This window comes from Onychostoma macrolepis, chromosome 17, assembly GCF_012432095.1.
Source record: "Onychostoma macrolepis isolate SWU-2019 chromosome 17, ASM1243209v1, whole genome shotgun sequence".
Classification (NCBI taxonomy): Eukaryota; Metazoa; Chordata; class Actinopteri; order Cypriniformes; family Cyprinidae; genus Onychostoma; species Onychostoma macrolepis.
This window is the reverse complement of record NC_081171.1, coordinates 23,335,893-23,351,584: the sequence shown is the minus strand read 5'-3', so window position 1 is coordinate 23,351,584 and position 15,692 is coordinate 23,335,893. Positions and strand designations below refer to the sequence as shown.

At 36.2% G+C, this 15,692-nt stretch overlaps 2 protein-coding genes across 5 annotated transcripts; one reads left to right on the top strand and one right to left on the bottom strand.

The window, feature by feature from the left end:
• The first annotated feature begins 140 nt into the window (after positions 1-140).
• Positions 141-4,925, top strand: gstz1 (glutathione S-transferase zeta 1). Of its 4 annotated transcripts, none has more exons than XM_058750417.1 (9): positions 141-295; positions 624-675; positions 781-848; positions 945-1,025; positions 1,107-1,232; positions 1,524-1,599; positions 3,373-3,425; positions 4,630-4,679; positions 4,762-4,925. In XM_058750417.1, the coding sequence occupies exons 1-9, from the start codon at positions 206-208 to the stop codon at positions 4,886-4,888; spliced, it is 723 nt and encodes a 240-aa protein (XP_058606400.1). In that variant the 5' UTR covers positions 141-205; the 3' UTR covers positions 4,889-4,925. The 4 variants fall into 4 exon arrangements, with proteins under 4 accessions (XP_058606400.1, XP_058606403.1, XP_058606402.1 ...); XM_058750420.1 differs by having other exon boundaries at positions 196-295; positions 647-675; XM_058750419.1 differs by lacking the exon at positions 141-295 and adding an exon at positions 386-545 and having other exon boundaries at positions 647-675.
• Positions 4,926-5,033: 108 nt separating this feature from the next.
• zgc:163014 (uncharacterized protein LOC100038766 homolog) lies at positions 5,034-14,613 on the bottom strand. Its single transcript, XM_058750412.1, has 13 exons — positions 14,462-14,613; positions 13,553-13,729; positions 12,359-12,464; positions 12,101-12,211; positions 11,541-11,636; positions 11,264-11,444; positions 10,742-10,864; positions 10,271-10,458; positions 8,292-8,488; positions 7,995-8,086; positions 7,844-7,898; positions 7,655-7,752; positions 5,034-5,662 (listed from the first exon to the last, which is right to left on the bottom strand). Exons 1-13 carry the CDS (start codon positions 14,521-14,523, stop codon positions 5,424-5,426), a joined length of 1,725 nt encoding a protein of 574 aa, XP_058606395.1. The 5' UTR covers positions 14,524-14,613; the 3' UTR covers positions 5,034-5,423.
• Between the last annotated feature and the right edge of the window lie 1,079 nt (positions 14,614-15,692).

Sequence of the window (15,692 nt, the reverse complement as noted above, 5' to 3'; positions counted from 1 at the left end):
TGGCTAACGACACAAATAAGATCATTACTTACAATTTAATAAATAATAATGTTATTTTTAAACATATTTTTAACTCCCAATATTGTTAACACATTATTTTCTTCCTAAACGAACACATCTCAAATGGCTCGCGAATCAGTTCGACTGAATCCAAGAATCGGTTCATAAAAAAGACTCTTTAGTAAACCGAGCTTCACTACTATGCATGCAGTTAATAAATCCAACTCAAACAAAGTCAATTCTTCTTGAGGACCAACAGTCTAATATGAGTGCATCAGCTGCACGTTTAATCAAGGTAACTTAAACGCATAAATCCCGTATGCATGCTTTAATGTGGCAGATGAGAGAGATGATAGACATCTAACGCAAACGAAATAATTTCCAGATGTGTTCCGAAGTTCATTGAAATTGCTTAGTCACGAGAATCTCAGCCAGGAGGAGGATTTTGGGTGGTACTTCTCATTGGTTGACAAAGTAGTGGGTTTTTCATGGTTAGTTTCAGTAGTAACTGGACTGATATCCATGCCATGGCGACACAAGCGAAGGTTAAATATGTTGTTTCATATCTTAAATGAAGTTATTGTTTGCAATGCATCATTAACTGTTATATTGTCATGTTCTAGCCTGTTCTTTATGGATATTTCAGAAGTTCTTGCTCGTGGAGAGTCCGGATTGGTGAGTATTGAATACATCAGATCATTCTATTTACTAGCATCTCAAGCATATGTCAAATAAATAAATTTTCAATAATATAATTTAAAGGGGTTTTAATATTTGCAGCGTTTGCACTGAAAGGCATTGAATATGAGCAAAAACCAGTAAATATCATCAAGGATGGTGGGCAACAGGTATATATATTGACATATCTGCACTAGATTGTTGATATTCATCTAGCCATATCTATAACATTCCATGTTAACTCAAATAATGATCTTTTTCACAAGCTAACAGATCAATTTAAGGCAATAAACCCAATGCAGCAAGTGCCTGCAGTCACTATTGATGGCATCACCTTGTCTCAGTCGGTAAGAACATGCATTCTCCTGATTTGTGGCACACAGAAATTCAATTATTTTATGTTTACATTGATTTGTTATTTAACACAGTTGGCTATCATGCAATACATTGAGGAAACTCGTCCAGAGCCCCGCCTCTTGCCTGCAGACCCAAAGCAGCGAGCTCATGTCCGCATTATCTGTGACATAATCGCGGCTGGCATCCAGCCCCTCCAGGTTAGACATGCATTGTGTATAAACATGCACAAAAACAACATCAACTATAAAAAAAGTAGTTTGAATGGTTTTAGGTGGGTCCAAGTCAAAAGAGCCCACCCCCAAGTCTCAATATTATTTCCATAACTATCAGGTTTTCATCTGCAATTTAAAAATCATGTCCAGTCACATGGAAAAGTTATTAACACTTGTCCTCCAAAAGCAAGAATTTTGCATCAATGCTTTATTTAAGGAATATTAATTAAACATTACATTAAAGACCCTATTATTTCCAATGATGCTGTATTTCAGAATGTGTATGTGATTCAGAAAATTGGAGAAGAGAAAGTACAGTGGGCTCAACATTTCATCAACCGAGGGTTCGAGGGTGAGTTTTTCCCACTAAGCTCTTTTCAGTGTAGTTACATCTTGCTGTCATAAAAACCATTAGGTTATACAGCGGTGGTCAAAATGATTAGAACACTAGTATCTTCAGCAGCTAAAAATGGTTTTAAATCAGTTATTTCTATCTTTTGCTGTAGTGTGTCAGTAGGATATCTCAGTCTACATTTCCAAAGATTCATTTTGCCATTAATTATAATAATCCAGTGAGATTTTTGTCTGACAACAGCTCTGCTCCACACAGAGATCTGATCATCATCCAGTCTGTCTGGAATCACATGAAACAGATCAAACTGAGACAGACTAAATCCAGAAGAACTGTGGCAACGTCTCCAAGACACTTCAAGAAACCTACCTGCAAAGCTACAGTACTGTTTAAAGTTTTAGGCACTTGTGTAAAAATGCTGTAAAATGAGGATGCTGTCAAAAATAATGTCATTAATAGATTTTCTTTATCAAGTAACTTCTATTAACTAAATTAAATCAACATTTGCTGTGTGAGCATCCTTTGCGTTTAAAGCAGATTTTGCCCTCGGTGCACTTGTGCATAGTTTTTCAGGTAGATTTGCAGGTAGGTCTCTTGAAGACGTTGCCACAGTTCTTCTGGATTTAGTCCGTCTCAGTTTGATCTGTTTCATGTGATTTTGTGTGAGTTTTTCATGTGATTCCAGACAGACTGATGATGATCAGATCAGGGCCCGTATTCACAAAACATTTTATCTTACCACTTAAGAGTTCTCCTAAATAGCAGTAAAAGTTTTTAGCTAAGAGTTTTCTCTTAAAACCTATTCACAAAGCTGCAGAGACAAACTTTTACTAAGGAACAGAGAGAAGTCTTAAACTCAGAGTAAGGGGGCGGGGTTGACCTCGTTGTTATGGATGATGTCAGCATGCTTACCAACTATGCACACAGTGATTGGCTGATGGTCTCTGTCAGAGATTTATTAATAGAAATATTGTAGAGCGCAATATCATGTTGCCATAATGAAAGGTTTAAAAATAAAAATGTTAATTGCCACATTCAAATAAATATTGTCAGCCTCTTACATGTATGCTTCTCAAAAACAATTAGTGGATATGCATATAAACAGCCTTTTAATTAACAAAGTAGAATAATCATGGCTGATAATACATGCAAACGTAAAAAAAAAAAAAAAGTTACATCTTGCCCAACTGGTTAATGAAAACAAGGATATAATCAAAGGAAAATCTGGAGTTGGGATAACCTTTTTAAAAGGTCATTATCATCAAGTTTCTAAAATGTTTACGTTCCCAGGCAGATTGCTGGCAACAGCCATTTTAGGATAGTTTGTGGCTTGGTCCTCTTCACTACTCCTAACGGTTTACAGACTTAGAAGCTAGTTTTAGTGCTAAAACACTTTGTGAAATACTCTTAGAGCAAAAATGTAGGATTGACACGCCCATTATTTTTTATATTTTCTCCTAAAAGACCTATTTTTAGGCTTAAGATGTTTTGTGAATATGGGCCCAGATCTCTGTGTGGAGCCATGGCTGTTGTGAGACAAAAAAAAATCTAATTGAATTATTACAATTAAAGGCAAAATGAATGTTTGTAAATGTAAACTGATATTTCCTACTGACACACTACAGCAAAATATAGAAATAACTGACTTAAAACCATTTTTAGCTGCTGAAAATACTAGTGTTCTAATCATTTTGTATTTTATCGTTGACCCAATTACTGTCTGGACACCCAATTAACTGTCTAATTGACATTTATTGTATCTGTTATTTGAAGCCCTCGAGCATATCCTGAAGCAGACGGCAGGAAAATACTGTGTTGGTGATGAGGTAATAGCCGTGATGTACTTTATCAGATATATAAAATATTATTAAAATAAACAGCTGTATGAGATGTACACTACTGTTCAAAACTTTGCTTTGTTAATGCTTTTGAAAGAAGTCTCTCATGTTCACAACATATAGAGTAGGAAAATAGAGTAAAAACAGTAACTTTATATATTTTAACTTTAAATATTATGACTTAAAAATCATAGTTTTCCATTTGATATACATTAAAATATTTTTGTGATGGCAAAGCTGAATTTTCAGCATCATTACTCAGTCTTCAGTGTCACATGATCCTTCAGAATTAATTGTAACATACTAATTTGCTGCTCAAGAAACATTTTTTCATTATCAATGTTGAAAACAGTCATATCACCCTGCAGCCCAAGACCAGTTGCCCATGGAAGCTAAGCAGGGCTGAGCCTGGTCAGTACCTGGATGGGAGACCTCCTGGGAAAACTAGGTTGCTGTTGGAAGAGGTGTTAGTGAGGCCAGCAGTGGGTGCTCACCCTGCAGTCTGTGTGGGTCCTAACGCCCCAGTATAGTGATGGGGACACTATACTGTAAAAAAAAAAGCACCGTCTTTCGGATGAGACGTTAAACCGAGGTCCTGACTCTCTGTGGTCATTAAAAATCCCATGACACCCATCGTAAAGAGTAGGGGTGTAACCCCGGTGTCCTGGCCATATTCCCTCCACTGGCCCTTGTCAATCATGGCTTCCCAATAATCCCCATCCACTTGATTGGCTCTATCTCTCTCTCCTCTCCACCTGTAGCTGGTGTGTGGTGAGCGCACTGGCGCCGTTGTCCTGTGGCTGCCGTCGCATCATCCAAGTGGATGCTGCACACTGGTGGTGGTTGAGGAGAGACCCCCCCCCCCCCCCACAGACGATTGTAAAGCGCTTTGGGTGTATTGCAATACACAATAAAGCGCTATATAAATGCCTCATTCATTCATTCATTCAGTTGTGCTGCCTAATATTTTTGTGAAAACTTTTTTTTTTTGGAATTCTTTGAATAGGAAATAAGTTTGATTAAAAAGAACAGCTTTTTTTTTTTAAACGGAAATATTTTGTAACATTTAATTGTCTTAAAAAAAACAAAAAGTAAAAAAAAAAAACACATTACTAAGGTTTTGAACAGTAGTGTTTACAAAATCTAAACTCTCGTTTTAACATGCTTTCAAATAACATTGCTACACTTCTAGATATCCATGGCAGATATTTGTCTTGTGCCTCAAGTCTACAACGCTGAAAGGTACGATGTCTCTTTAAAGCTGACATTAATGTTTATGCAATGCAAAATGCTATAATTGTCATTCTACTGTCTTTTACCAAAGGTTCAAGGTGGATATGTCCCAGTTTCCTACCATCAGAAAGTTAAACCAGACCTTAATTGAGATTGATGCTTTCAAAGCCACTCATCCATCACGTCAGCCTGATACTCCTGATGATTTGAGGGCATAATCTGAATAATGAAATCAATAAAAGACTTTGATAAACAGTTGTGCGAGACTCTTCATTAATAAGACAGTTCGGTTTCTTTTTAGCAAAGTACTGCATTTATTGCTTTGGTGAAAAGACTATAGTCGCTTTTTGCAACTTTCAGACATCTATGAACAAGAGTTGAGCTGTACATGCCAGTGACAAAGGAAAATGTGTGAGTGCAATGTGAAACATACAAAGTGGACAAAAATACAAACGTGAAAACGTGTTAAGTGCGTGCAAAATAAGAAAACATTTATTGCACAAAAATACATGTCTGAATGTACTAAATACAAATCTGAACTACACATGGGAGAGAGGGAAGGCTTTGCTTGCTTAAGGAAATCAATATAAAAACGGTAGCTGTAAAACAGCTGTTCATGCTAAAACTGCAACAATGCAACGTTAAAAAAAAAAAAAAAAAGTTAAAAGTTTCTCAAGTTCCAATTTTTTCTATGACGTTTCTGTTAGTACCATACATTCATTTCTAAGAAAAAAGATCCTGTAGTCCCTGATCCTAAACAGGGAGTTCAACCGTGCATTTATCAGTGTCATTATAAAACGTTCCTGAACAATCTGACCCTCCAAATACTAGGATGGCGCACTGGAGAGAGAGGCTCTTGCTACGATGGCGATCCCTCGCATCCCTCGGGTCTGAAGATAAAGGCTTTGTAGAGCCCAGGCTTATCAGACTGTGGCCTGCGCGAGGCTTGGAGCAAAGCAATGGAGACACCACTGATGACCAGGAGCTGGTATCTGCAAACATGCATCATTTTAACCTTTCAAGCCATTCAGACTAATATCTGTAAACTGTAGTCTTTTAAAGAACCTTGAAATCAATGATTTGTGACTTCAAGTCTTGGTTTGAGGCCATCTATATGCTGGTATACTACTTTAACTTAAAGTAAAACTGACAAACACACTTAAATGGACACCTCACCCAAGGCTTAAGACTAGTCCCAGACTAAAATGCAAGTCTGAGCCGTTTCAACTGAAAGAAACATGCACTGACTGATATTAAAACATCAGTGCCTTTGTTTTGTCTCAAGATGCACACCAGTAATGTTTTTTCCTAAGCACGTTTATAAAAATTACCTAAATGAACTGTGGCCTAATCCTGGCTTAGTCTAAACCCTGTCTGTGAAACCGGGCCATAGTGTGAGGAAATTAGACAATTTTTATTTTTGCCTGAACTATCCTCTTAAAAACAGTCCATGGACATTTTATAAATGAACATACATTTTACCAGTTATAAAAATATCACTTTCATAACCTAGGTAGAAAGTAAACAAGGGGAGAAAAAAAAACTAAATCATAAACAGCTGGAAGAGTCATGTAAATTAATTGTTTAAAACGAAAGGAGACATGGAAGATCGATCAATCGACTTTCTGGTCTGGCTTAATCAAGCCAACTCCAAATTTGTCTTTACGAACTTTATTTAGTTTTAGTTAGGGCCCGAGCACCAGTGGTGCGAGGACCCTATTGGAATTGCTCAGAGTCTTCTTCTCCGCATTTTTGAGGGCCTAAACATGCTCGAAAACTCATGAAACTTTGCACACATGCCAAAAGTGGTGAAAATTTACATTTGATATGTGGGTTTCTGAAGTGGGTGTGACAAAATGGCTTGATAGCGCCACCTATAAAATTTCAACAAAGTGCCCCTTGAGCTATGTTTCACATACATGTACGAAATTTGGTAGACACATGTAGCACACCAATATCTACAAACCCAACAGGAAGTCTGTTATTTAGAATTTTCTGAGCAAGTTTTGTGCCGTTTTTGCACTTTTCAGGTGTTGTATTTAAATGAACTCCTCCTAGAGATTTGAACAGATCAACACCAAATTTGGTCAGTGTAATCTAAAGCCCTTAGTGACGTTAAATTGCGAAGATCTTGAGTTTTTGTTGAAGGGCGTGTCCATGGTGGCCTGACAAACTTTGATGTTTTGCCATGAAAAACTAAGTTGTTATAATTCAGGCATACAATGTCCAATCTGCACCAAACTTCACATGTTTGATAAGAGTCAGGGCTTGAAGACATCTAAAGGTCAATATTCAGTTATAATCATAGCGCCACCTGTTGACAACAGGATACGTCATGCTGTGCACTCAAACATCCCATGTTCAGTCTGCACCAAACTTCATGTTTGATAAAAGTGCTGGTCTGAAGACATCTACATGCCAATATCCAGTTATAGTCATAGCGCCACCACCTGGTAGCAGGAAGTTTAGCACAAATAAATGATTTTGACATTCTATATTTACCACTTTAAATGCATATTGCCCTCCATTCGCTGTCTTCCTAAAACCACCAGGTGGTGGTGAGCCCGGGTGCGAGGGCCCTTTCAACGCTGCTTGCAGCTTTAATTGTAATTGTATTACTTGGGGTTTCAAATATTTGTTGCGGACAATGTTGGGTCTTGGAATCAGACACTGCTTTAAAATTAATAATCTTTCTATTTTGGTAAAAAATGGACCATACATTTTTATTACATTAAATTTTTGAAGAATAATTCTCTTATTCTAAAAAATAGTTAGTTGCATAATGTTGCATATCCTCCTGCTACTGACTAGCAATAACAAGTGAAAAAAGCTATATGCTATTTTCTTTTTTAAAAAGCCCATCAGTGTGTCAAAAGTATGACTGTCAAACCATTTCATAGGTCTTCAAGCTATATAAACTTTAAATAGCTACAATGTATTTAGTTGCATGGTACTTAGTTTTAGTAAATGAGGGAATGACAGACCTATGTTAAAGAGATGGAGGTCCTGTAGGGCTCCTACAGCACTGCAGCCTCCGCTGATCAGCACCCTGTTGTCAGACACGGGTAGAGCAGCGTGAAACCTGCACAGCAGAATGACAAAACAAGTAGTCTCTTCAAAATACAAAGTTTTCTTTAAAAATAAGTTGTAAAATTCACATTTTGAAGTCTTACCCACGGGCCAATGGTGGCATGTTCTCATACTTTACAGCAGTGTATTCCATGAAGCCTTTGCCACAAGAAACAAAAGACTTAGTATACAAGACTGAGATTATATAAACAACAAAGCCGACAGTGAATACTCTCAGATGCTCAGTTCCACTACCAAGATCCAAGATGTGAAGATCATTGAGGTAGGTGGCAGTTTTTCTCCCACCAAAAATGATCATCTTGTTTGACAACAGCGTGGTGGAGTGCCTACAATAAAATGACCAGTAAGGACAAATTATATAGTTACAAAAGACGGACAAAAATCTCAGGCAAAAAACAAAAAAACAAAGCTACTTTTATGATGTAGTGGAAGACAGTAGAGGAAGAATAAAAAAGGGTTTTGAATTACATGATAATGAGTAAATGATAATTAATAATAAACTGGATGAAAAGACAAAGTAAAACTCCTTACCCAAACCTGGGCAGAGGACGGTCACCCTCCACGATCGGTTGATACCACAGACCATGTTCAGGGTTGAAAATATACAGCGTGTTACTGCAAGCCTTGCCTTCAGGACATCGGCTGGGCTGCACCCCTCCAAATACATACAGCTCCTTTTTATAGACTGTGGCACTGTGGTACGCCACTGACGGTATATTTCCCTTTGCCTAGGTCAACCCAAAATGTCATGCATATACAGTGGGGCAAAAAAGTATTTAGTCAGCCACCAATTGTGCAAGTTCTCCCACTTAAAAAGATGAGAGAGGCCTGTAATTTTCATCATAGGTATACCTCAACTATGAGAGACAAAATGAGAAAAAAAAACAATCCAGAAAATCACATTGTAGGATTTTTAAAGAATTTATTGGTAAATTCCTCAGTAAAATAAGTATTTGGTCACCTACAAACAAGCAAGATTTCTGGCTCACAGACCTGTAACTGCTTCTTTAAGAGGCTCCTCTGTCCTCCACTCGTTACCTGTATTAATGGCATCTGTTTGAACTCGTTATCAGTATAAAAGACACCTGTCCACAACCTCAAACAGTCCAACTCCAAACTCCACCATGGCCAAGACCAAAGAGCTGTCAAAGGACACCAGAAACAAAATTGTAGACCTGCACCAGGCTGGGAAGACTGAATCTGCAATAGGTAAGCAGCTTGGTGTGAAGAAATCAACTGTGGGAGCAATTATTAGAAAATGGAAGACATACAAGACCACTGATAATCTCCCTCGATCTGGGGCTCCACGCAAGATCTCACCCCGTGGGGTCAAAATGATCACAAGAACTGTGAGCAAAATCCCAGAACCACACGGGGACCTAGTGAATGACCTGCAGAGAGCTGGGACCAAAGTAACAAAGGCTACCATCAGTAACACACTGCGCCGCCAGGGACTCAAATCCTGCAGTGCCAGACGTGTCCCCCTGCTTAAGCCAGTACATGTCCGGGCCTGTCTGAAGTTTGCTAGAGAGCATTTGGATGATCCAGAAGAAGATTGGGAGAATGTCATATGGTCAGATGAAACCAAAATATAACTTTTTGGTAAAAACTCTGAAAGAATGCTGAGTTGCATCCAAAGAACACCATACCTACTGTGAAGCATGGGGGTGGAAACATCATGCTTTGGGGCTGTTTTTCTGCAAAGGGACCAGGACGACTGATCCGTGTAAACGAAAGAATGAATGGAGCCATGTATCATGAGATTTTGAGTGAAAACCTCCTTCCATCAGCAAGGGCATTGAAGATGAAACGTGGCTGGGTCTTTCAGCATGACAATGATCCCAAACACACCGCCTGGCAACGAAGGAGTGGCTTCATAAGAAGCATTTCAAGGTCCTGGGTGGCCTAGCCAGTCTCCAGATCTCAACCCCATCGAAAATCTTTAGAGGGAGTTGAAAGTCCGTGTTGCCCAGCGACAGCCCCAAAACATTACTGCTCTAGAGGAGATCTGCATGGAGGAATGGGCCAAAATACCGTGTGTGAAAACCTTGTGAAGACTTAAAGAAAACATTTGACCTCTGTCATTGCCAACAAAGGGTATATAACAAAGTATTGAAATTACATTTTGTTATTGACCAAATACTTATTTTCCACCATAATTTGCAAATAAATTCTTTGAAAATCCTACAATGTGATTTTCTGGATTTTTTTTTCTCATTTTGTCTCTCATAGTTGAGGTATACCTATGATTAAAATTACAGGCCTCTCTCAACCTTTTTAAGTGGGAGAACTTGCACAATTGGTGGCTGACTAAATACTTTTTTGCCCCACTGTATGCAATAAAAATAAGTGTTACATATGATTAAACCATTGTCATAAATTGCAGAATTAGTTATAGATATAACTGTGGAAATAGTGACAGCATAGTTTATTTACATACTGAACCATAAACACATTTGTATATATATTATATATACAATATATTAAAAAACAAATAATCTAATACTCACAGAAACAAGCTTCCACTTCCATGTTATAGTGTCCAGTATATAAATATCACTGTATTGCTGGCCATCTCTCAGACCACCGTACACATAGACGGCTTTAGACTCAGGATCAAAGGTTGCTGATTGACCATTTGAGCTTGGTGGACTGACCTCCGGCGATGAGACGTCCATGGGGAACCAGAAATCATTATCTGAGAATTATTACAGTTATGTGTTACATGTTAAAAGGTATATGTCATTATTAACAGCAAAATTGTACAAAACATATATAAACCAAATGCCCCAATAATAATAATAAAAATAATTAAATGCATCCAATAATAATTACATAATGTATATTTGCTTGAATATGAATGTGTAGTTATAGTACTGCATTCATGCAACATTTACAAATACTAGCTGCCCAAATCAGGAAAAAAAAATGCAAATAGCAATCTTTTAATTTTTCATATTGAATTTTAAAATGATATGCACCGATCTCCAGTTTCCATATAGAATCTTTACAACTGGCCTGGTCATCAGCCTCCCCACCAATCAGAATGGCTGTTTCAGGATCACTCAAACACATGGCGTGGCTCCAGCGCTGTGATGGACAGTCTGAGAATGAATGAATGAATGAATTAATTAATTAATTAATAAATACATGCACACACAAACACACAATTCTGAAAAAAAGGTAAAAAAGTTAAATAACTTTTTAAAATCAATAGTAATAGTGATGCTTGCCTTGGCAAACACCAGCAATAATTACTGACAGCTAAACAGAGGATAAAATGTCAGATTTTCTTTTTAAAATGACAACCGATTTTATAATTACTACATTAAAATATCACAAACATTTGGGTTCAAACTTTAACACAAAAATACAATTAGTTCAGTATATAAATACACTATGCTGTGAATATTTCCACACTTATATCAATAACTAATTCTGATTTCAAGCAGGTAAATAAACATTTATCATGTTTTACTCCGAGTAGATGAATGAGCCTTTACCAGCCCTGCAGCTCTTCACACGTTTGCCGGCCATCTCGTCCTCTAAATCTACTGCAGACATTTTACGCAGTTTGCGCTTCTTTATGCTTGAAACTCGGTTTGGATCCTGAGGGCTTTCTGGATCTTCAGAACTCCAGACATATCCTTTCATTCCTATAATGGAGCGTCTTGGAGTTTTGTCCTTTAAAAACCACAGTACGTTATAAAATTTGAAACCCTCTCAGTTCGTGAAGATCAATCCACTTGCTGAAGAACTAGTTTGTGGACGACTCCTTACCATCGGCCACACACCTTGAAGCAGAGTGTTTTCTCGTGTCTCCATTTTACTTTTGCCCAGCTCCGCACAGCTGACGCTTCCCTCGGGAGGAGATCTCTGGGTGATTTTCATGAAGACGTAAGGAGAAGTCATTCTTTTGTGTATTCACTTCATCACAAGCCATGTCTTAAGGCATCTCATAAACCTTACGTCTAGAATTCTGAAAAGTCTGATGACTAGTTAAAGGGAACGTTCACCCAAAAAATTGTCGTCGTTTACTCTCATTATTTACTCAGCCAGTCTATGGACCCCTTTGACGTCAATGCTATTTTTTTTCTTCTATACTATGGAAGTCAATAGGGTCCATCAACTGTTTGGTTACCAAATTTATTCTAAATATCTTCTTTTGTGTTCAGCAGAAGAAAGAAATTCATACAGGTCTGGAACAACTTGAGAGTGAGTAAATAATGACAGTTTAAATTTTGGGGTGAACTATCCTTTTAAGTTAGAAATGACCTTGTGGCCACTGAAGAACAAAGAACAGATCATTTCACTGAAGTCATAAGCAAAGCGTGACTCACATCATGACTCTCTCCGCTGCTGAGAAGGGTGCTGGACGGATTGGAGGAGTGGTTCAGTGCTAGACGTTTCCTTGTTATTCGTGGAGTGCTGCTGATAAAGCTGGATCTCACCTACAAAGAACATACGGTTTAACTAAGAAGTTTGTGATGGATAAATTTAAAATGATTGAAAACAAGACATACTGGACATATGCGAGATCTTTGCAATCAGCACTACTAGTGAGAGACGATTGAGGACATAATGTTATGTTTAAATACCTGTCCACGGATGCTGAGCATGACTTTGGCGTAAACTCCTCTCCTGCCTCTTTGTGTGGCTTCAGTGAGAAGCTCAGGAGTCCAAGCTCCTTGCCAGATCAGACACCTTCACAGAAAGAGTTTCCCAGACAGAGCTTAAATCAATATCGCAGTCTAATTTATTGAATTCATTTAAAAAATAGGGGTTTGACTCACTTTGACTGTTAAATTTATGTTGTAATTTATAAAAGCCCTTCTAGGGACAAGTGTTGCGAATTAGCTTTGGCTATAAGCACTATGGTACATGCATGGGATGACTGTTGTTTCAGTTTCATCTATGCTTATTGTATCTGTCCCTAACAAATAAAACATAAATAAATAATAAATAATGGGGATTTATTTGTTAATTAAGACAACTGTACATATACTTGGCTTTCTGGAACGGTTTAATACAGTTGCTATTTGATACAGTCATAGTGTTAGTGTCTTTATTTAAATATTCATCAGGATCAGTGTTATGTATTATTTATGCACTGCTATAGTACTTTAAATATTTTTTATTAGCTTTTATTTTTATATTTAGTTTCCACTTAAATTTCAGTTTACATTTTAATCATTTGTTATGTGCTTTTATCAATTTTATTAGTTTGTTTTTTTAGTGCTGTCAAACGATTAATTGCGATTAATCGCATTCAAAATAAAAGTTTTTATTTACATAATGTGTGTGTGTGTACGGTGTATATTTATTATGTATATATTTAAGAAAAACATATGTTTATATATTAACATACATAAATTATATGAATATACATACCTGTATATGCATGTAAATACATGTATATATTTTGAAAATATTTACATGCATGCGTGTGTGTATTTATATATACATAATAAATATACACAGTACGCACACATGTATTATGTAAACAAAAACGTTTATTTTGGATGCGATTAATCATTTGACAGCACTAGTTTTTTAAATATTTCTATATAGCTTTAATTCATTTGTATTTCAGTTGTAGGACTTGTAATACGCAATTATTTTAGTTAGTTGCCGAGGCATTTCCAATTTTCATTTAATATTTATATTATTTAATTTTATTTTAATTACTGTAAACAACTGTAATAATTTTAGTTAACTGCCAATCTGGATGAATTTAGACCAAATGATTTACTGCAGGGCAGTGCTGTAGTCGTAAGATTCAGTGCACTTGCCTGGAGTGAGGTGAAAGAGTCCCGATGACCTGTGACTTGACCTCTGGACCCAGCAGAACCTCCACAGAGATCGCCGTATCACTGGAGAAGGATGACCATTCCCCTAAACCAAACACTATCAGCTGCTTCGGTAAAGGTAACGGCATCTGAACCTGGTACGTCTTACGGTTGACATTTCTACATGAGGTCAATTAGAGAAAACCAAAAAAGTTTGTCACACAGAGAAACTGGTCACATGGGCTAGAGCTACAACTATATTATTCGATTGTGTAAATGCTTGTTTACTCAAAAACCGTGTTAAGAACTGTTGTAAATGAGAACATTTTATGACAATGCACTAAACGTATGCCCATCATCAACTACACTGGCATACATTTAAAAAAGGGGATATATATATATTATATGAAAGGTTGTAACATTACTTTGACTTTGATCAAGAGTATTTCTCAAAAATATAAGGTTAGGACAAGCTGCATTATATATTTTATATAATTCATGAGTTACAATTTTAGTTACAGTCTATGGTCACATCAGTGGTTTGACATGTTTCTTGCATTTTTAATTTTCTCTGCAACAGATAATGTCCTCAGTCTTAGTGTAAGATAACCTTTTTTATATACATTAGACAGGACTTCAAATAAAACACACACACACACACACACACACACACACACACACAAACTGGCAAACAAAATCACATCTTCTCCTCAAATCAATGTCATTAATCAGTTTTTCCTTGGCAGTAATTATAGCAATGTTCAGCTACTTTTTCGTAGCCAAGAGATTTTTCTCCAGAGACACACTCATTCCTGTAAAAGTGTGACAACAAACTCTTACATGTTTGGTTAAGTAAAACAATAATATCAGGTCATACAGTGAAGTAACGTTAGCTCAAATGAAAGCGCCCACCGTATAAACTGTCGAGGGGCTTCACGTAAAGACCAGATGGCATAAAAGTGCACTTTGCCCATGCTGTTGATTCAGAATCGATTGAACTCCTCCAGTGCTCTCTCTCTCTCTGTCGGTGTGCGGCCTGCAGGACTGCAGCCAATCCCTCGCGACCGCCGTCGCATTTATCACCTCCTGTGCCACACGCTCCGCCGCGACCAATTAACATCTCTGACACTCACGGTGTTTTTAGAGTGACAACTTTGGAAACATCCAATACCAACAAGAAAATATGTAATAAATTAAATACATTCAAATATGTAAAAAAAAAAAAATAAAAAAAAAATTACGGAATAATTAAAAAAGGTTTAGAAAAAGTAGGCCTACAGTACCACATTTTGTGAAAAATAAATAAAAATAAATGAACAAAATGTAACTGTCACAAAATACCTAATTATTTATTTTGTTATAGTTGTTTTAAATAAATAAATATATATATATATATATATATATATACATAATTTTATTTTATTAGTTTTATATTATATTTAAACGAATATAAATTTATAAAAAGACTAATAATCAGTTATTAAACCAAAAATCTTGAATTACAATTTAAAAGACATGTAAGACATGCTTAAAAGCATTTTATTTTATTTTTTTATTATGTGCTTTTATTTTTTATTAGTTTTTTTTTATATTTCTATCTTTAATTTGTTTTTATTTTATTAGTATTTAGTAATTGTACTTATTTCAGTTTGTTGCCAAGGCAACATTTCTCATTTTCATCTAATATTTATATTTTGTTTTATTTCTTCAATACAATAACACCATGCAAAACACTGCCATGACCAAGTAACATCTTATACTGAGAATGTTTAATTATGGAGTGACAGCTTCGCCAAAATCAAAAATGAACTAAAAAAATAGAATGAAGTCAATGAATACATTAAAATATGCAAATAAGAAGGGAATAATCATGAATAGCGAAATAAGTTTAGAAGAAAATGTATACAATTTGACAAAATTTGTTATAAATTTTTATTTGATACAAAAAGAGCTACATTTTTTTGATAGATAAAAAAAAACAAAAAAAACACGGCCCCGTGGTATGTTATTCAAAATTTAATATCACAAAATGTATTCCTGAATTAATTTATTTGTTAAGAATTGTTTAATTCATTCATAGCAGTTAGACATTAAACAAAAGTAATTTTTATGAAAAAAAATGTATGCTATTTTTTAGGACTGA